Source organism: Hevea brasiliensis, chromosome 14 (genome assembly GCF_030052815.1).
Source record: "Hevea brasiliensis isolate MT/VB/25A 57/8 chromosome 14, ASM3005281v1, whole genome shotgun sequence".
NCBI classification, from domain to species: domain Eukaryota; kingdom Viridiplantae; phylum Streptophyta; class Magnoliopsida; order Malpighiales; family Euphorbiaceae; genus Hevea; species Hevea brasiliensis.
Genome location: NC_079506.1, coordinates 88,519,574 through 88,540,260, shown reverse-complemented (window position 1 = coordinate 88,540,260; position 20,687 = coordinate 88,519,574). Strand labels below are relative to the sequence as shown.

Sequence of the window (20,687 nt, the reverse complement as noted above, 5' to 3'; positions counted from 1 at the left end):
AAGGTTGTCCTGACTCACCTGACAATTTCATTATAATTATTTAATATAATTGACTCAATATAAGCTTAAAAAGAACTAAAGACACCCTAAGTCGTATCGAAAATCCGGCAAAATCTCCCCTATACCTAGGACCTATCCAACCTGCAAAATGGTTCAAAATACACTTTTATGTCTATAAGTCACATAATCACAACTCAATCACATCACATGGCCCCTCCTGGGCCTATCCAAACAGTCAACAACCACAATTTAAAAAATTACAATTTAGTCCCTATAACTAACCCTTTTTCAAAAACTACCCAAATGAGCTCTAAAAATTCTAAAATTTTTTTCCGCGGTCCTTAGCAATATTATTAAGCTAATGCAAAAGGAATTATAATTTTCTAACCTACCACGAATATTTTATAGATTTTTAATCGAAATTAGGAACTAGATAATTAAGAAAAATTAGGGTTCGGATTTATCTATGCCAATTCTGACCCTGGGGACGCATCTGGAACGTCTGAAAACTATGGGGCAGCCTATAATCTCGGCCCGATTCTGAAACTTTCCCGGTAGCCTGCCTGGCCCAAAATTGCAGACCCGAGCAACTGTCGAATTTTCACGAAACGAGCGTACTTATGAAGCTCACAACACGAGGATTAGTATATAATTTTTACAAAATTTATTAAGCTCATTTAATGCCTCGAAAAACACTGCGAAGTTTCATGGGACCCACGGGAAAATGGTGTCGAAAAAATTCGAAATGGGTATTGCTGCGAACCTCTTGTCGAGGGGAACACTCTGGTACTCTCAAATTTTTTTGTGGGGTTTACGATTTTCGAGAAATCTAGCCCAAAAGTCAAAATGGGCTAAAACTTCTGGATAAAAATTGGACAAACCGCTTAACGGATTTTTGTGTTCTTGGTGTCTATGGAAAGCTCTCGAGGTGTAGATAGGTTTTGGGGCAAGACCTAGTCCAATTGGTGGTCGGAGCAGTCATAATTGGTCCGGGAAGTCCAAGCGCCGCGCGCGCACTGAGGAGCTTTTGGCGTAGTTTTTCAGCGGCCTAGAAGCCAGCTGGCAGCGGGAGAGGGGCGGGGAAAGTCACCGGCAATGAGGGAAGGGGCGGGGAAGGTCGCTGATGACTCAGGTAGGGGTGGGGAGGCGGTGGCCGGCGCGGAGGGAGAGGGAGGAGAGAGAAACGGGAGGGAGAAGTGGGGTGTTGGGGAGAGAGAAGGAAGAAGAAGAAAAGAAGGAAGGGACCAGTTCAATTCAATTGATCCGATTCGATTCAGTTCGATTTAGCCTGTTCGATTTAGGATACTCGAAATTGAATTTTTACTCTGCCCTGAGACAAAAAACGAGGCTCAAAAATTTCAAAAAAATTTCAAAAAACTTAGAAAAATTCGTAGAGTCTAAAAATATTTTTATTTTTGCCACGTGGTCTTTAAATTAATTCGTAAAAATCAAATCTAATTTCTAAAATTCAAAAAATTTCAAATAATTTCTCAAAATTTAAATAAAATAAAATATTAATATTTACCCATAAAATAATTAATTTAAAAATTAGGGGTGTTACAAAGGTATCCGTGAAAATTATCCTACCCGAACTCAAACCCGATTAGTATTATCAAAACTCGAACATATCTTAAACCCGATTAAAATTTATTCTCAAATATTTAAATCTATCTCAAATTCGATTATTATTACAAAAAAATAAAACTCGAACTCATTTAATTTTATATATTTTAATTAATATTTTGCATAAAAATATTTTAATTAATAATTTATATTTAAAAATTTAAATAATTTTATAAAATATTTAATTTCATTTTATTTAAAATAAAAAATAAAAAATTTATAAATATTTTTATAAAAAATTATATATTTTATATTTAATTAAATATTTATATAAATAAATTTAGGTAATAAATACCCAATATGTTAAACTCAAATTTAACTGAAATTCATCACAAATATTATTTTTTAAATTTAAATTCATCCCAAAACTAATTATATAATATTCAAATTATCTATCCCAGGATAACGGTAAAAAACACAGCCATTTCTGCCAATAATCTTTTCAAGTGAAAACAATGTGCAAGTGCATGGAGTAAAAAATGTATGTATTGTTACAAGTTTGACTAAAAGTCTTCCTGCCTCTCGATTCTCCATCAATTGATAAATGAAGGAGTTTCTCTGCGATACGTTACTGAATTTAGGCCGTAGCAATTGAGCGATTTTCCTCTGTAATTATCACATAGACTAGTGGTTTAGATCCGAGTATCCAAATTGTTTCAGCAAACTCATAACCCAATGAACTCTTTTTATTAGGTAACATAGTTTTAATGCTTGAATGTCCAAAACACAGATTGCTTTGTGTCAAGCAGACAACATAGAGTATTTAAAAGGTTGATATTTAAATAATAAATGTTTATTCAGATGATAAAAGGAAAAAAAAATACTTATCAGTTTAAAATTAGCTTAATCTGTGAAAGAAATTTTTTTGTTTTTTTGATAACAATATAAAAATGGAAGGTGAAATTTCTTTTTTTCTTCCTTCTAAAAAGAAAAATTCTGGCCGAGCCACTCAGCGAGGGCTCCTCGCTGAGCAGGCTCGCCGCTGAATCAGCGTCGACAGTATCTTTATATTCTATTGTTTTGTTTTGTAAGATACCGATGTGGGATAATCTTCTCCAAAAAGTGCAGGCAGCAAGCTTTGTTTGAGGTTGATGGGTATGATCCGAAACGAATTGTAATTATATTGAAGGCAAAATCCCTCAAACAATAGTGCATTCAGAGGTTTAAACGAGAAGATCTCTCTCACGTAATAACTTTTCCAGGATGATATGATTTCAGAAACTTCCATTTCCATTTCCCAAGCTTTCAATGACACTGTTTTTTCCATTCAATTTACCTTGTACAACTTGAAATCTCTGAAACAACACCGTTTCTTCCCCCGAAAAACAACAGAAGAAGCTAATAATGGCATCGAACGAAGCTCATAGAGAGAGCAAGAGCAAGAGCTGCACTGTGATGACGAAAACGACGGACTAAAATTCCTGCGAAAAGTAGCTAAAATACTCATCTTTTAGCGTCCCAAAAAAGAAGAAAAGGCTCTCTTCAGTTCAATTCGAACCCTAACGCCATTGAAATTTCAAAAAGAGCAGGTTATGGCTTGAAATCAGAGATTCAGGTGATGGGTCTCATCTGAGATATTTCTTGGAAAGGAGAAAAAGGACTGGTTTCATTTCGATTGGACGGTCCATAGAGCAGCACTCGAGATCCGTGACGAATTCCGAAATCGTTGATCAACGATGATGATAGGTAAGCTTTTGATATGATTTAAGAAATCTGTACTATTTATCTAATCACGTTATATTAATTCTTTAAGATTTATGTATTTCTCTGTGTCTGAATTGTAAATTCTGGGTTTTTAAGAGCTATACTATCAACGTATTTTTGAGTGTTTATAAGGATAATCTTTTGTAATTGCTCAGGGTTTTTGATTATTGAGTTTCGAATCCAGTTATTCTTGTTTCTTTTGTGGGTTAGCTTTCGGTATTTGGGATGGCTTCAGATGATCGTTTACAGACGCATAAAATGGAATTCAAGCAACCAATCAATCAGCTTTAGCTCAATGGCAGTTGAGTGTTAAATGAAAAATTCAAGCAAGGGAAAAAATTTGATGATTTCCCTCATAAATCTAACATTTTTCTAATGCCTTGTCATTCATTTAATCTGTCGGTACTGGTGTTGTTTTCAGGTGCCAAGCGTAGAGTTTGAGATTCTGTGGGAATCAAATAAAATAATAAAAAAAAATTCAAGCAAACCTACAGATTCTCATGATTTCCCTCATAAATCTTACATTTTCTAATGTTTTCTCGTTTCTTTTTCTTTTGCTTTCCAAGCCAAATATAATTCCCTAATCACATCTCTTATTTTCATTTAGTCTCTAGGTGTCTCCATGGAGCATCAAAGTCCTGCTTTGAATCACAGAGACCAAGCACTGTTGCTTTCTCTGTGATGTGTTTTCTTCAGGCTCTAGTTGTGAATCCATGATATTCTCGACTCTCAGGCAAATGCCATTCTAGTTAAGTTGCGGAGGTTCAGTTCCTCCTGATACATGCCATAAGTTGGTCCTTTTGCTTTAACATTTCCAACAGAAGCATCCCCAAACTTTGTGCATCCTTGAATAGACAAACCTGCACCTGTGACATTTTCTGCATTAACCTTTAGAATGAAATTTTTAAATGATAAGCTGCTATAAGTTATGCATGCTAGTCAATGGAATTCAAAGAAATGTACAAAGTTTTTCACTTAAGAGCAACACATCCAATCAATTTCTTTGTAATGACTGAGCTAGATTGATCATTTTGTGAATTTTCAGAAGACAGGCAGAATTTGTGCAGCAAAAATACCCATATTAGCAACTGTGTACTTGCCAAGAAGAACATTACTGAGTTTGAAACCACTATGAACAACTGATAATTGATAATGACAGTGAAGATACTCAGAAAGCTAAGCAACATCAATTGAATTTAAATTTTTAAACAATGAAATCCGAAAAATTATGCGACTGTGGCCGCTTTATTACTTTCTAAGGGCATTTAGATGTACATTACTGATTACTCAAGCTGCACTTTAAGCTTCTATTGGCTCATTGTAATAGTTACAAGCACGACTACATATGCAATTCAACCAGTATTTGAAGACTCCACTATTGCTTGAAAATGCAAGTAATATTCTTTTTCAAGAATTAATATTCTTTTTCAAGAACTATATTAAGAAATATTGACGCCATCGATTTCATATGTCACAATTCTAGAAAGAGAAGACTCCACTTCTCCATATGAAAGAAGCATTCTTATGATAGATCACTGAACTGATGGAGAAAAAAAGTGAGGGTGAAGACAGAGAGAGGCAGGCAGCCTCCAGAAGGGCCTGCTCTCTACTATCATAATCATCATCTCTTCAACTACCCTAATTTTAATGTATTCTTATGGCAGATCGCTGATCTGATGGAATCAAAATTTATGTTCTGAAGCATCATAATTTTCATCTTCAGCGTGACCATCATTATCGTCCATGATGATCATATGGCTACTCATCCTTTGAACTGTATTCATAAACCAAGGGGGAAAAAAAGAAACCCTAACCTTTTTTTTCCCTGCACCTCGACTCCATGGGGTGCGTCTTTTTGCACCTCACGCCTTGGTGTGCCTCGGTGGGGTGCCACACCTCTCCTTCCATTGGGCGACGCCACCTGCACCTGGGGGCGCCCCGTGCCTGAGGCGTGTGTCACGGGACGGGAGTTCTAGCCCCGTGCGGCACCTAGGTCCCCCTTGGCCAGGGCCCCCAGGTCAGCCTCCCCCTATCTGGCAAGCTCGCATAAGCCCAAATAATAAGCATCTTCGAGGTTTCTGGCACGTTACCTGTACAGATTCACACTAGTTAGCTCCATAGGGCAAGAGACAGCTTGTGACGGCCTTGCCAACTGCCAAGAATAGGAGTGGGGAACTTCCGAACCGTTACACGTGACTTTGACGGCACGGGGCGCGCCTTTGACAACAGTGCCATTAAGTCTTTGCATGTTATATCATTTGATATTCGGCATACCAAGCTATGCATCCAATCATTAGATATTTCAATGTTAGTTTAATTAACCTGTATGTTCAAATACTTGATAAGTTCATGATTGAATTGTGCATTGGAAAAAGAGAGAATATTATGCAACATTCAAAATCCTCTGCATACTTTTCTTACCACAAAAAGTTTCTGGAAGTTCAGTAATAACTTGGGTTTCTAGCCTTCTCTGAAATACTTCTTGGTATTGTCATTGGATCTTCAACAAACTCTTCAGTCAGAGACCCTTCTTCATGGTCCATTATTGTAACCTTATTTTCTTTTGCCACAATTTCAATTTCTTAATGAGCTCCAATGACACTGGCGTACCTAAGTCATTAATAATAATAATTATATATCAGCTAAAAGATTCTTACCTATATCCAAAACAAGAAAGAAATTAATGGTTCTTACAACACTTGAAACCTGAAAACCAGGCTCTATCTATTTGAAAAGGAAGCTTGGAGCCTCTCTGTCATCTTCTCTAACCAAGCATTGGTAAGCAGTAACTGGAGTCAGCTGGTCAGAGAATATGCAATAGTGAAGTGGAATTAAATTTCCATTCTTAGCAGCTTCTACGAACCTTGCTCCATCATCTTCTTTAACCATCTTCTTTAACCAAGAATCGGTAAACAGTAACCGGAGTTAGCTGTTCAGAGAATATGCAATAGTGAGGTAGTACTAAATTTCCATGCTTGGCAGCGTCTGCGAAACTTGCTCCCTCAGCAGCTAAAGAAAACCAAATCAGAATAAAAATCAAATTTCTAAATAAGGGTCCTAAGTGTAACATACAAATCCTTGAAATTAAATACTAGATCACTTTAACCCAAAAGGGGCTAAAAGCAGTATTCAAATGATTCTATTTAACCATTTAATTTGTTAAATTAATTTTTCAAACAAGTTAAAATTGCATAAGAAAAAAATCTTTATACACCACTACATTTTTTTACTGATGAAATTAAAGAGAATAAAAATCACAGAAAATTTTTCTAATTAACCAACTGAAATTCACAATTAATGAACTAAAATTTAAATTTAGCATTAGCTGAATCTTTCGTTAGCTATGGAAAAATCAGAAGATCATTTACAAAGCCAAGTTAAATAATTTAAATTTCGACCAAGAATATCAAAGAACATAAATTTCAAAAACCAGTAAATCACCATTGAGTTAAGCATTTCCCTCTTTTCTGCAAATCATTAACATTAAAGCACGTGCTCTATTCAAACACAAATTTTCTCTTCTCTTTTGCATTTTCCGTATCTTTTTTTGTGTTTTCTCAGCAACCAAACTGAAGCTAACAAATTTTTTTACTGAAAAGAATTCAAATTAGAGCCAAAACAAAAAGAACAACATTTTAAATTTCTCAATAAATGCAGCTAAAACCAGTAAACAACTGTCCAAGAAAACATTTTTCCTTTTCAATTAGAAGAGTAACATCAAACACATGCAAACAATTCAAAATCAAAAACTTTCCCATTCTTTTCTCTCTCACATTTTCTCAGCAACCAAGCAAAACTAACCTAAGGAAGGGTCCCAGAGTGAAATGCACTTGAGCAGATGGACAGAAGTGAGGGAGCTTGGACTCGGAGGCCGTCTTCTGGTGGAAATGACAGTGGAGATGGTGGCAGGAAGAGAAGAGAGGCGGTGAGAAAAGGAGGCTATGGATTGCATTGTCGAAGAATCCGGTGAAACAGTGGGATTCCCGATGTCTGGTAGTAGCAGAAAGAAACGGTCGGTGTCATGCTTATGCAAGAAAACGCTTGGTTTTTTTATGGTTATGGCTTCAAAATTATATATCGAACCTGTTATATCGGCTAATTATTATATACATTGGGAGCACTAAAAAATAATGCTTCCTCATATATAGTAAAATAATTTTTACTTAATTATAAGGGATGAAACTCATGTTTTCAAAGAGAAGATTGTATGCGCACAGGAAGTACCTAATAATCTCTTCGTTATATCAATTGGGAATCTTAGTTGGTATGACAATCCAATAACATAATAACGTGAAAACGCTAACAAAATAATATCATGCTTGCCAATTGAGTGAAAGTTTAGGACCTTTAGGTATCAGGATGTGGGGGCCAGTGTTTAGAGGTGGTGAGTGGGGAATTTATTTAGGGCAAATTAAAAAAAAAAATTACTTTGTGATTATGCAATTTTTAAGTAAGATTCTGAGGTTAGCAAATGGAGGAATTTATATAAATATAAATGTGGTTTAAAAATGCTGATAGAAAATTTTATTATTTAAATATTATTTTAATGTTAAAAAAAAAAAAATCAAATGGCCCCATTTAACCTATCCTCTTTCTTCTCCAAATAGTCACACACAAGTCCCAGCGCCACTTCCCATGGTAGTAAAATGCTGTGTGATTTCAATATGTGCTGTGTTGATAACAATGGGCTTTTGCTTAGTGGTATTAAAGTGGTTTTTAGACCTGTGAGATCTCAAATTCCTTACTTAACTTTGCTTCCCCAATTCAATCTGTGATCCTCCATTAAATTATTTCAATAACAAATATACTTCACTATTCAATAATGAAGCAGAAGAAATTGAAGAATTTGGTACTACTAAACACTATTCATATGACCTCAAAGACCCTCCTCCTCTGCAGAATTTTGCCATGCTCTATTTGTTTTCCCCAAACTTTTAATCCTGCATTTCATTGCAAAATTAATTCTCATATTAAGCAATGATTCCCATTGATAAATTCTCAATTTAATATCAAATAACACTTCCTGGCCTTAATCTCACTACCATGGTAAGTTCAATAATAATATTACAATCTCAATTCAATATTAAGAAATGACATATCATCCTGACAAACCAATTCCCTTCTTCAAAATCCCCAAGTTAAGATTCCTTTTTATGCTTTTATACTTTCTCAAAATTAAATTCATGATTTTTTTTTCTCAATTTCTTTTCATAACTTACTACCTTAATTCACTTCCAACAACCATTCAGCTTTAATTTACTATTGCTCATATAACCATCCTCTTCCCAAGCTGCATTCTAAAATCACATCTTAAAAAAAAAATACAAAGCTTCAACTTTCACTCAGTCTAGTCTTATATACAAGTTTATCATCTACTGCTTATATACAATTATCTATTTCTTAAGCTTCATTCTTTATTCCCTCTGACTGAACATGCCAAGCATAAAATTTGTACAGTTTTAACCAACATTTTTTTAACTAATACCTAAAACTAATACTAATCCCACCAATACTTGCATGTTGTATAAGAGCCCAAAATCATACTTGCAATTCATTAATGAGAAGGGTCAACTTTAATAGAAATCACTTACCTCACATTGATGTAAAACCCCAAAGGCCAAAAGCAGAAAATGAGAGATGCCCAGCACAGCTCACACGCATCCCTTTCATTGCCAATGTTTGAGCTGCACTCATTGACAGCAAATTGAACTACCTAGAAATGCCAACAAACGGAAGAAGCTCTGGTGAACTCAATGGTAAATCCCCTCATTGAAATTTTTCTTTGTCTGGCTGTGTATTAAAACTCACAAACTATGTTTCTCCAAATTTCAATTTCCCTTCCATCTCAAATAACTCATGTTAGGAAAGAAGGCTTAGAGAGGGTCATCTATGGTGATAAAAGAGTAAGAGTTTAGGAGGCATAATTGGTGCTGGGTACACCGTGAATGGTGAGGGACAGCCGCTGCCCCTGTTTTTCTTCCTTCATTTTGTGTTTTCTGGTGGAAATTTCAGCAACTCAACTGATTATGTAGAAAGAAAGGAAAGGGAGAAGGTTTTGTGGGAAAAAGAATGGCAAAATTTGGTTGGGGATGGTCGATTTTAACCCAAATTTGGCTGATTTGAGCATGGTGTCCCTCATCTCCCCTTCCCTATGTGATTCTTGAAGCTTCTTCCTTTTAGTGGCCAAATTAACCACTTTTAAATTGGTCTATTATTATTATTATTATTATTATTATTATTATTTCCAGATGCCTCTCTCTTTCTAGACTCTTCCGAATTTTTTTTTTTTATTAGACCAGGGTGTTGCAAATCCAATAATAGAAGCTCACAGTCAGAGAAATGAGAACATCAACAAGTTTATACAATACCTCTCCATTTTATTTGTTGTTCCCTGCACACAGCTTTATTGGTCAGTTAGAAGGACCTGCAATTCCCTGAACCAAATATTTGTTGATTGTCACATAAAGTCTGAAATATGAAATCTGAAAACGTAATATATATATATAATGATACGTACCTCGCCTCTGTAGTTGGCTTGCATGACTTGCATGACTCTGTTTATATCTGTTCCATCAAGCTTTATGTTAACACCATCTACTTCGATCATCTCCAACTTTGGTGTGCTCAAGTCTCCTTCAGAATCCACAACAGCAGCAAACATTTGCATTTTGGGACAACGAACCACCTTTACCTTTTCCAAGGATGGCCATTTGAAAGTCAAGGTATAATCCGTGCAAAATCCTTCCAGGTTGGGAAGGCAGTTTAGTGAAAGCACTCTTAGTTGAGAGAACACCAAATTCTCACAGTTATCATCTACTTCTTGCCGTTTGGCAAGAACAACCTCCAATTGATCACAATCTTCCAAATACAATTTTTTCAGTTTCCCAAGTCTTTGCGCAGCAGATGCAGGAAGGATGGCTTTTAGTTTGTTGCAACAATTAATGTATAGAAACTCTAGATTGCCCAGGTCAAGTAACTCAGTAGAGCACTTATATATGTGCTTTAGTCCTCCCAAATCTTTCAACTCAAGTTCCCATAAACGGGGAGGAACATCTTCTTTCTTCTCAAATATATACTCTAAAGCATTGCAACATTCCACTTGGAGCACTTCAAGTTCCTTCAATTGTAGCTGTGGATTAAGAGAACCAAAAACATTTGACAATTTTGGGCACCCATTAAACCTCAACTTTTTGAGCTTCATCATGGACAGGGACATTTCATAAGGTAGCTCACCTTTGCATAATCCTTTTAGGGCTTTCAAATATGAAAGCGACAATGTTTCCAGGTCCACCAAACAAGTTCCCTGCTGCTGCTGTGTTGTGGGTAGAATCTCCCATTCTTCAGCATTGATCAAGTACTCGAGCTTGGAGCAGTAGCTGATATACAGAGATCTCAAGACAGCTAAACTATCTCTTAGATCTCTCTCTGAGAATAGTAGGGGAAAGATATTTCTTAACCCTTTGAGTTTAGATAGAGAGAGATCATTTGTTCTCGGCAGTAATGGCTTGATGCAACCATACCTGGTAACCCACATTGTTGGATCTTTGATTAAACCTTTAAGATTCAAACAATTTTTTCTAGATAAAAATCTAGCTATTTTCTCCATACGATCAGGGAAAACACGTCCATATCCTATGGATATTTTGAAAACCTCCAAATCAGGGAAAGAGAAGCCTTCAGGTATGTGTTCAAAATTCTTTATAACAATTGTGAAGGCAGTTAAGCGAGGCAGAGATTTCAACTCAGTTATGTCAAAACTTTCAAAGTTACCAAACCTTTCTAATTGTGAAGACCACATGTACAACTCTTGCAACTGGGGTAAACTGGATATGACATTGTGAGGGAATATAGAATCCATGTGTGGAAGATGGTAACAATGTTCCAAATCCAGCAACTTTAGACTAGTTAACTTTCTCATTGCACTCACTGGCTCAGTAAATATACTTCCTCTGAAGCTAAGAATTTCTAGCAACTTTAGTTCTTCAAGGGAACTGGTATCACCCACTCTACCATATTGGAGAATCAATGTCCGGAGATTTGTGAGATGACCAAGTGAGATGTGGGGAATTGATTCTTCAAAAGGAAAAGGTAAATTGCTTCTCTGATCAACAACTTTAAGGGTTTTCATCCCTTTGAGGACTCCTCCTAGCATAGCCAATTGCGAATTGCAGTTTTCTCTTAACAACAATGTTTGTAGGTTTGGACAATCCCAAGAAGCAGGATATTCTGGAATTTGACTTTGCATAATTGAGATGGCAGCGTAACGTTTTAAATTTTCAATATTCGGCCACTCCTCAAGCTTTTCACCATCAGCTTTCGCAAAATACACATCAGATGTTATTGATTTGGCCACATCACGAACAACATCATGCATCTTGACATAGCCGTCCCATTTGCTTGTTAAAAGTAAACATGATTCTTTGAGATTGTTGACAATAGAACGAGCTCTATTTCTTGCTTCCTGTATTCTCACATCTTCAAATATTCCCAGACCAATCCCATATCTTACTAAATCCTCCACAGGAATGTCGAAATCCTCAGGAAATAAACAGCAAAACAGGAACATAAACTTGGCTTCCTTATCCCTCAGGTAATCATAGCTTAATCTAAGGCACTTATATACTTCATCATCCACACCTTCAATGTTCGCAGGTCGAGCTTGCTTAAGTTCTAGAGCTGCCTCTTTCCATTGTTCCAAGTCTTTGCCTCTCATTGCCCTCCCAACTGTTAGAATCGCTATGGGCAAGCCTCTACATTCTTTGCAAATCTCCTTTGCCACTGAATTCATTGTGGGAGACTCAATTACATCGCCGACATTCCTCTTAAGCAAGCTCCAGGATTCTTGCTCTGATAGAACATGAAACCGGACGATCTTTATGGACTCAATTCTTGAGGCCATCGCATTGCACACTTGTCTACGTCGTGTCGTGATCATAATTTTACAACCTATATGGTCATTACCAAATGGAATGCCTATGGATGCAAGGTCAAGTTTGGCCCAAATATCATCCAAGATAATGAGGGTCTTATTCTCTTTCTTTAGTCTAGTATGCAACATCCTTGCTCTTCCTTGTTCGCTACTTGTCTGCTTGAAATCCAAACCCAACATTTCTGCTATCTGCTCCTGAATCCTTCTTACTGAAATAGTCTGTGACACCACAGCCATTACAACAGCATCAAAAAGCTTAACTTGTTCAACCTCTTTGGCAATTTCTTTCACCAGAGTGGTTTTACCGATTCCTCCCATTCCTTGTATCCCAATAAAACTGGTTCCTTCATCCTTCAATGCCTCCATGATCTTCCGTATATATTCTTTCGTGCTTTAAAAAATCACAAAATCTTGAGATGGCATGGAAAGCACCCCTGGAGGAGGTGCATGGCTGGCAACTCGATCAAACTTACCATCTTTTTTAAGCTCCTCCATAGCTATTGTTTTCTTTGCAACTTTCCTTCCCAGCCGATAACGAGAAATCCAATCAAGAAACCTCACTTCCTTAACACCTTGTAGAAATTTTGTAGCCTCCGATATGGCCCCATCAGCCCTTGATGTCCAGTTCTCAACCTCTTTTTTGATAACCTCACCATTTCTTTCTGCTGTAGTTATGGATGCCTCTACATCTTTTCGTGTTGCCTCTAGTTTTTCAACATGCTCCTCGAGTTTTTCAATGTTACTGTGGTAGTGAATACAGTAGCCACATTGATGCCCAATTGGCTCAACAAAGCACTGTCCAATTTTTCCAATTGTTGAAAGTAGAACTTCCATGGCTAGGTTGAATGCCTGTGGACTAGGACCCAAGAAATAAAGTATGGTTAACATCTACGCGATGTAGAACAATGAACAACTCTATTCTGCATATAAAGTCGCACAAGAATGTATAGTCCTATGTAGAATTATTTAAGGGTCTAGATTGATTCGGATAGATGTGCATTTAGAATGGAGATTGATTTATATAGATGTGCATTTAGAATGGAGTATTGGCATTTCTGTTTAAAGTTAAAAACCATAAAAACATCAATAAAATATCAAATTTTTAAATTTCTTTTATCCAAATGAACCCTAATATTACCTAAGGGTTGCAGAATTGGGTATTGTTGGGTATGGAAGATGTATGGGAATGGTACAAATGTCAACGGGTAGGGTACCCACGAATTTTAAGGTATCTGAACCAGAACCCATATCATATATGTGCTTTCCAAACTTATCTCAAACCCGAATAAAATATATCTTATATTACCTGAACCCGCCCCGAATACGATAACTAATACCCACATACTACCCAAACCCGACCGAACCCATTATTTTTTTTTTATGCATTTTTGCTGAAAAAATGGAAAAGAATATGTTACCCAAACCCGAACTCAAACCCGAACATTGCAAATTCAGTCAATAAACAACCTAACACTAAATATTGACCCAAGTTTTCATAATTCAAACAAACATAATACATAAAACATAAAACATGACAAAAATATCATCACAGTACATGCTAAATAATAACAAATTAAATAAAAAATTATAAAAACAGGAAGTTCAAAAATACAATACTTCTATAACAACTCATAGAAACACAATCTTGGAACCCCAAAATCTCAAAGCTTGACAAAAATTCCTTCAATACCTTCAAAGATAAATTATAAAAAAAGATTTAGAATATTACACTTTATAAAACAATATCTATTATAATATTAACAATTATGCACAAACACTCTAAACACAAATAATAAAAGCAAAATCACAATGTTAACAAAACATAATTATAAGACTGAACATCTATTGCTCACTTTAGTCATGAAAATTATCAAATCTAATAACTTTAGATGCAAAAAGAATCTAAGAACCCATACACAAAAATGCATGCACTAACTAAATTACTATAAGTTGAGAATATCAAATCCAATCAACTCAGTGTAAAATGCATCTGAGAACTCAGACAAACACTGCAGATGCAATTTTTACCAAGGAACCTATGCACTAAACATGAATCTATGCACATGCAGATATTTGTACCAATTGCTACTATATTTTATATAGGCTATTTAAACAAATTTACAGTAAACTCATTATAAAGAGATCCAAAGTCTCCAAATCACAATATCATAAAGTAATTGGATTTCATAGTCTTATTCAAAATTTACAGTAAAAGCACCAAACACCTTAATCTCAAAATTCCAAATAATAAAAGCCCCAAACACCTTAAAACCATAAAAAAAAAAATTACAGTAAACTCATTGTAAGGAGTTCTAAAGTCTCCAAATCACAATATTTTAGAGTAATTGGAATTCATAGTCTTATTTAAAATTTACAGTAAAAGCACAAAACACCTTAATCTCAGAGATCCAAATAATAAAAACACCAAACACCTTAAATCTCAGAATTCCAAATAATAAAAGCACCAAGGTAACTAACCAGGAGCGGCGAGCTTGAAGTTGAAGGTCGTTTGTGTAGAAGCGAGAGCCGACACTGAGATGAGAGAAAGGTTGAAGGAGATACTAAAAAATTGAAATGAGATTGAGACGAGGCTAGCGATGGCAGAAGGGGAGGCCTTGTGGGTTGGGCGGCAGCGTAAGATGAGACTTAAGAAGTTGCCGTTTCGGAGAAATCGAGAGCGACGGCTGCGCCGGAGGAAAAGAAGGGAAGAGATGAAAAATGGCTTCGGTTATTTGCGATCTACATTTTTATAATAAAAGACTTTCTAAATCATTTGTTTTACTGGAAAATATTTTTTTAAAAAACAATTTTCTAATTTTTTTACGTTTAGATATATAAAAATTTAATAAAAAAAATTAAGACATTTAAAAATAAAAAAAGAAAATAACTTTACTTTTTTAAAAAGTAGTATAATATAAATATTATAATATTTAAAAATTATTTTAAAATTCTTTTCTCATTCTTCTCTTAAAAGCAAATGTAAAACCATATTAAATTTTTATTTTTTTTATTTTTTTTTATATTATGTGATTATATATGCGCTTTAATATCTACTAGAACGAACCAGCGACGTCTCCAAGTTTTGATGTACCCGCCTTGCTTCATAGCCAGCCGGTTCCCTTAGGGTTCAACCAAAACTCCACTCTATCGTAATCGGTTTGGTTCGTTTAGATTTGGGTTAGGGCCGTTATGGTGGCCTGCCACAGAGAAGCCATGGAGTGGCAGTGACGGTGGCGATGGGTTCAGGAAGAGAGAAGAGAGAGTGGAATTGGTGGTCGAAACAAGACAGGGAGGAAAGAATCGCCTTTTACTGCTTTTGCTCCTTTATTGGTCAGAAAGAATTTAGCGTTTTATTGCTTTACCTTTTCTATTATAATTTTTTATTTTAAATAAAAAAAATTTTATATAATTTTTAATAAAAAAATTTAAAATAATGCCAAATTTAAAAATTTCATAATAAATTATTATTATTATTAATATTTGAGATTTTTTTTCTTTATAAAAGATAATAAAGGAAATGAGAACAAGCAAAGAATCTATCGCCATTCCAATCACAAAAGGAAGATGCTTAAAACACACGTCATGCCAAAGCAATCAACCAATAAAAGAATAACGCTCTCTTCCATATGATAAATATTGTATTGTGATTTCAAATCCTATCTTTCCCTCTGCATTTACAATTTCCATTCACCTACATCGGTTTCAATTCCTATCTTTCCCTCCGCATTTACGATTTCCATTCAACCCACATTGATCTCAAGCTTTCTAAAGAAAGAGAGGTGCGTTCAACAAGTCCCATCTTCCAATTGCAGTTATTTTCATAATTTAAGTTATTCTAAATTCTGTATATTTGCCTATTTTTTTAATGTCTGAAACTTAATGCTACCTGTTAAAATGAATTTGTGAGCTACAATACCATTGACATTATGCATATGGCCTCATAGCAATAGTTCAACTTTGAAACATTTATGGTTTTCTTAGTTGTACCATCATCATCATCATCATATATGAATAAGCTTGCATGGAGAAAATATAGTAAAAATAGAGTAACTCGCTTGCGAGTTCCATCACATATGAATAAACTCAACTGTGGAATCTCCACATCTCTTATTTTCATGTGGCTTTTGAAAATTGTGGAAACCGCCCCTAAACGCTCCAGTTGTGTCTCGCCGTTTCAGTGTCGGAAACGTTTACGACACGGAGAAACCATTTCCATGCATCATACTATTGATGGTTGACAATGACGGTGAAGATAAAGATACTCGAGTGCAGAAGCAACTTTGATGGTGATATTTTAATCTCTGCTCAAGATTAAGACTTCTGAATTCACGTACATACTTTATCTACATCTTTTTGTGGATATAACCAGCTTTATAAACTTCTTCCAGGCATTAACTCATAGATTATAGCTCTGAAGTCATTGCCTTGATAATCCACACTTGGACACACGCTCAATATTTTTAACAGATTACAATGGTAGATGTTTCTCAAAGCTATGCATTCAGACGTGAAGCTCTTTGAAGCTATTCTGCATAGAAAATCAAAAAATTTCACCACGACAAAGATTGAGTGTTGTGAAGGAATACTTTATACACAGACCCATACCTGATACTATCAAATTAGCCTCAACGAAACCATCAGTTGCTTGAAAAAGTTGTTGGTAAGAAATTTTGGGGAATTGATTGTCAAGTGGTGCTGAAGAAGGATTCACCACTGTGTTGTTTTTCCTGTAGCGATTGATGAGTAAACCTACTAACACAGCTGAACAAATAGCCACAATGATTAATGGAACAATCACTCAGTGCTTGAGAAATTCCTCTTTGATTAGAGTGCAGGAAGTGCAAGCTGGAAACCTCAATTCTGGGATTCCTCCACAGAGTTAGGAGAAATTTGTAACACCCCAAAAATTTTAAATTTATTATTTTACAAGTAATATTGGTATTTTAATTTTATTTAAATTTTAAGAAATTATTTGAGATTTTTTTCGGATTTTAAAAATCGGGTTTGATTTTTCGAAAATATAAACTTTGATGATTTTTAAAAATTAATTTAAAGACCACGTGGCAAAACTAAAAATATATTTGGAGTCTGCAAATTTTTCTGAGTTTTCTAAAATTTTTTCGGAATTTTTGGACCTCGTTTTCAGTCCCCGAGGCAGAGTAAAAATTCAAAATTTTGTATTCCGAATTGAACCGGCCAAATCGAACCGCACCGGTCGAATCGGACCAGTCTTCTTCTTTTTCTTCCTCCTCCCCCGCGCGCGTCCGACCCCTCTCCCCTTTTCTCTCTCTTTCTCTCTCCTCCCTCCTCCCCTTGCCGCGCCGCCACCTCCCTCGCACCCCAGCCGCCACGGCGCCGCCTCAACTCTCCCCACGGCCACCGAACGCCGGAAAACGGCGCCCGAAGTGGAGCGACGCACGCGCGCGACTGTTCAACTTCCTGGCCAAAATCCGGCCGATCCGGCCACCAATCGGACCGGGTCTTGTGTCTAAATTCATCTACTTATCGAGAGCTTTCCATAGACACCAAGAACACCGAAATCCATTGAGCGGTTTGTCCAATTTTTGCCCGAGAAGTTTTAGCCCATTTTGACTTTCGGGCTAGATTTCTAGCAAACCGTGAATCCCACGAGAAAACCGAGAGTACCAGAGCGCTCCACTCGTCGAGAGCTTCGCGGCGACATAAATTTCAAATTTTTTCGACACCGTTTTTCGGTGGGTCCCACAGAACTTCGCAGTGTCTTTCCGAGCATTAAATGAGCTTAGAAAATTCTGAAAAATTTATGTACTAACTCCCGTGTTGTGGGCTTCGTGTAGGTATCCTCAATTAGCGGAAATTCGACAGTTGACCGAGTCTGTGAATTTCCGGCCAGACAGACCCGTTACCGGAAAAGTCTCCGAATTGGACCGAGGTTTTGGCTACCCCCCATTGTCAGACGTCTCGAGCGCGTCCCCTAAGTCGGAATCGGCAAAGGTAAACCCGAACCTTGCTTTTTCGTAATTTTCTAGTACTTAAATAGGATTAAAAATTCATAAAATATTCGTGGTAGCTCAGAAAATTATGATTCGTTTTGCAATAGCCTAGTAATATTACTAAGGACCGCGGGGCAAAGTTTTAGAATTTTTAGAGCTTATTTGGGCAGTTTTTGCAAAAATGATCAATTATAAGGACTAAATTGAAATTTTATATACTGTGATGAATGATTGATTTGATGGGCCCAGGAGGGGCTGTGTGATGTGATTGAGTTGTGGATATATGGATTGTGAATATAGAAGTGCGTTTTGAGCCCTTTTGCAGGTTGGGTAGGTCCTAGGTATAGGGGGGACTCTGCCTGATTTTCGGCACGACTTAGGACGTATTTGGTCTTTTCATGATTTGTATTGGGTCAATTGTGTTAAATAATTGTAATGTAATTGTCAGGTGAGCCGGGACAGCTTTCTTCTTCCGCCCAGCCGCCTCAGTGACCGTTGTCAAGTCTGTGAGTAAAATATTAATTTTAATTGTAATTTCACTATTATTATATGTTCAAGCATGCCCATGCATCACTTATATGCATATATCTATGTAGATAAATTTTAGACACGATTTATGTTGCATTCATAACTGTGAAAGTGCCATGTATGTTGTTGTAGTAATTTGGAGCAGTGTGCGTGCGTTGGCGTGCGTGTGATGTGGTGTGGACTATGGATAGGACGGGTAGACACGGCTTGAGATTTTCGCTGGGACCCGGTCCTTCGGGGTAGACACGGCTTGAGTTCTTCGCTGGGACCCCGATTTGGTTATTAAGTGGAAGTCCGAGCTGAGTTCTTCGCTGGCACAGTTGGAATTAAGAGAGCTGTATAGGGGATCAGCTCCCATATATATTATGATTGATATTACTGGGTGCGTGAGTGCTCCAAATTACCTTTGTGCTGTTATGATGTGAATTTATTGCTAATGCTGCATTTCACTCCACAGGGTGCATTATTTTAGATAGTTATAGAGATTATGGTTAAAATTGATATTTTACTCTCTGAGTCGAACGCTCACTCCTGTTCAATATATTTTTCAGGCTACAGGAGGATTTTATTGTGGTTAACCTCCTTTTCTTCTTCGCAGGTTGTTTATCAATATTTGTGTAATTTTATTTACTCCTAGAATTTCCGCATGTGTTAGAAATGTTTAAATGATTTGGGTCTATAATATAAATTGTTATGTGGACCTGTAAAATTTTTATATGCATGTATGATGGACTGGATGAGGGAGCTGAGCTCCCATTTATCTTTATGTTGATATGAGTATGTGGAGGGTGAGCTGCGCTCCCCAATTGATGATATATTTTGTTTACAGGTCGGGTGAGCCAAAAACTCCCCGTTGAAAGGTCCACTTTATGGCCGGACTCTGTCCAGTTGATTTCTTGATATTGGGCCCAAATGGGCCTTAGAGTTAGATTAATGAATAGTTAGGCTTACTACGAGCCTCGGGGGCTTTAGGCTGGCCCAGGTCCTAGTGCCGGTCCGGCCCATAGGTTGGGTCGTGACAAATGTGGTATCAGAGCTTAAGCTCCAGATTCTTAGGGAATGTTTGTCTAAGTGTTGGGAAGAGTCTACTAAGAGTCACATGCGGAAAAATAGGGTCCACATTCGTCTTGCATTGTCATCTTTGCTTCTAGTTTCTGCTTTATATATTGTGTGTGAATATGAGTCATAGAGCTGTGTAACGTGCAGTTTTAAATTTTGTGGCCTAATGCTGCTGAATTTCAGGAAAATGCGTAGAAGCAGGAAAGCTGCCACTGCACCAGAACCAGATGTGCCTGACGAGGTGTCAGCACAAGATGAGGTGCCTGCCCCGAGGAGGCGGGGTAGGAGGCCTAGAGCTGCTCAAGTAGAAGAGCAGCTGCCAACAGTTCAGGATCAGTCTTTCATGGCACAGGGTCCCATGGACCCCATGGCAACTACTCTAGCTGGTTTGCAGAGGACCATCGATATGATGGCGCAGTATGTGGTCCACCCTCCACAACAGCAGCAGTCCACCACACCAAGAGGAGAACCTTACAAACAGATCATAAATTTCAAGAAGTTGGTGCCTGGTACTTATGATGTGTCAGACGATGCATATCGGTTTTTGGATTCCTGCAGACAGGCAGAAACAGAGTTGCAGTTGACTGATAGAAGACTTATAGAGTGTATGCAGCATGTCATGGAGCCTATGCCTAGACAATGGATGAATGACTACATATTACCTCGGATGGAGGGTTTGTCATGGACTCAGTTTGTGGAACTGTTCATCAATCGATTTGTGCCAGAAAGCTTCAGGGATCAAAAGCAGTGGGCCTTTGAGGCCTTGAGACAGAATGGCGTGTCCAGTAGATGAATATGCTCTGCAATTCGAATCTGAGCAGGTATGCCCCTACAGCAATAGCTACAGAAACTATGAAGGTGAAGAGATTCCT

At 36.9% G+C, this 20,687-nt stretch overlaps 1 protein-coding gene and 1 long non-coding RNA gene across 10 annotated transcripts; one reads left to right on the top strand and one right to left on the bottom strand.

Annotated features, from left to right (window-relative positions):
* The first annotated feature begins 2,459 nt into the window (after nt 1-2,459).
* Nucleotides 2,460-3,814, top strand: LOC110633325 (uncharacterized). The gene is made up of 2 exons (XR_002490806.2): nt 2,460-3,309; nt 3,538-3,814. It is a non-coding gene; the product is annotated as an uncharacterized LOC110633325 (long non-coding RNA).
* LOC110633323 (disease resistance protein At4g27190) lies at nt 3,805-15,075 on the bottom strand. Of its 9 annotated transcripts, XM_021781875.2 has the most exons (10): nt 14,735-15,074; nt 13,874-13,946; nt 9,845-13,112; nt 9,696-9,761; nt 8,919-9,040; nt 8,203-8,267; nt 7,129-7,317; nt 6,022-6,336; nt 5,749-5,937; nt 5,522-5,649 (listed from the first exon to the last, which is right to left on the bottom strand). In XM_021781875.2, exons 3-4 carry the CDS (start codon nt 12,620-12,622, stop codon nt 9,738-9,740), a joined length of 2,802 nt encoding a protein of 933 aa, XP_021637567.2. In that variant the 5' UTR covers nt 12,623-13,112; nt 13,874-13,946; nt 14,735-15,074; the 3' UTR covers nt 5,522-5,649; nt 5,749-5,937; nt 6,022-6,336; nt 7,129-7,317; nt 8,203-8,267; nt 8,919-9,040; nt 9,696-9,737. The 9 variants fall into 9 exon arrangements, with proteins under 9 accessions (XP_021637576.2, XP_057989707.1, XP_021637567.2 ...); XM_021781884.2 differs by lacking the exons at nt 5,522-5,649; nt 13,874-13,946 and adding an exon at nt 3,805-4,193; XM_058133724.1 differs by lacking the exon at nt 13,874-13,946 and having other exon boundaries at nt 5,519-5,605.
* Nucleotides 15,076-20,687: the final 5,612 nt, after the last annotated feature.

Bases quoted from the DNA above. Each gene is read 5' to 3' on its own strand.
- LOC110633323 (XM_021781886.2), bottom strand. From the start codon at position 12,622: ATGGAGGCATTGAAGGATGAAGGAACCAGTTTTATTGGGATACAAGGA. The intron at 9,762-9,844 runs GTACGTATCATT...TATTTGGTTCAG, and splicing joins AAGCCAACTACAGAGGCGAG to GGAATTGCAGGTCCTTCTAA.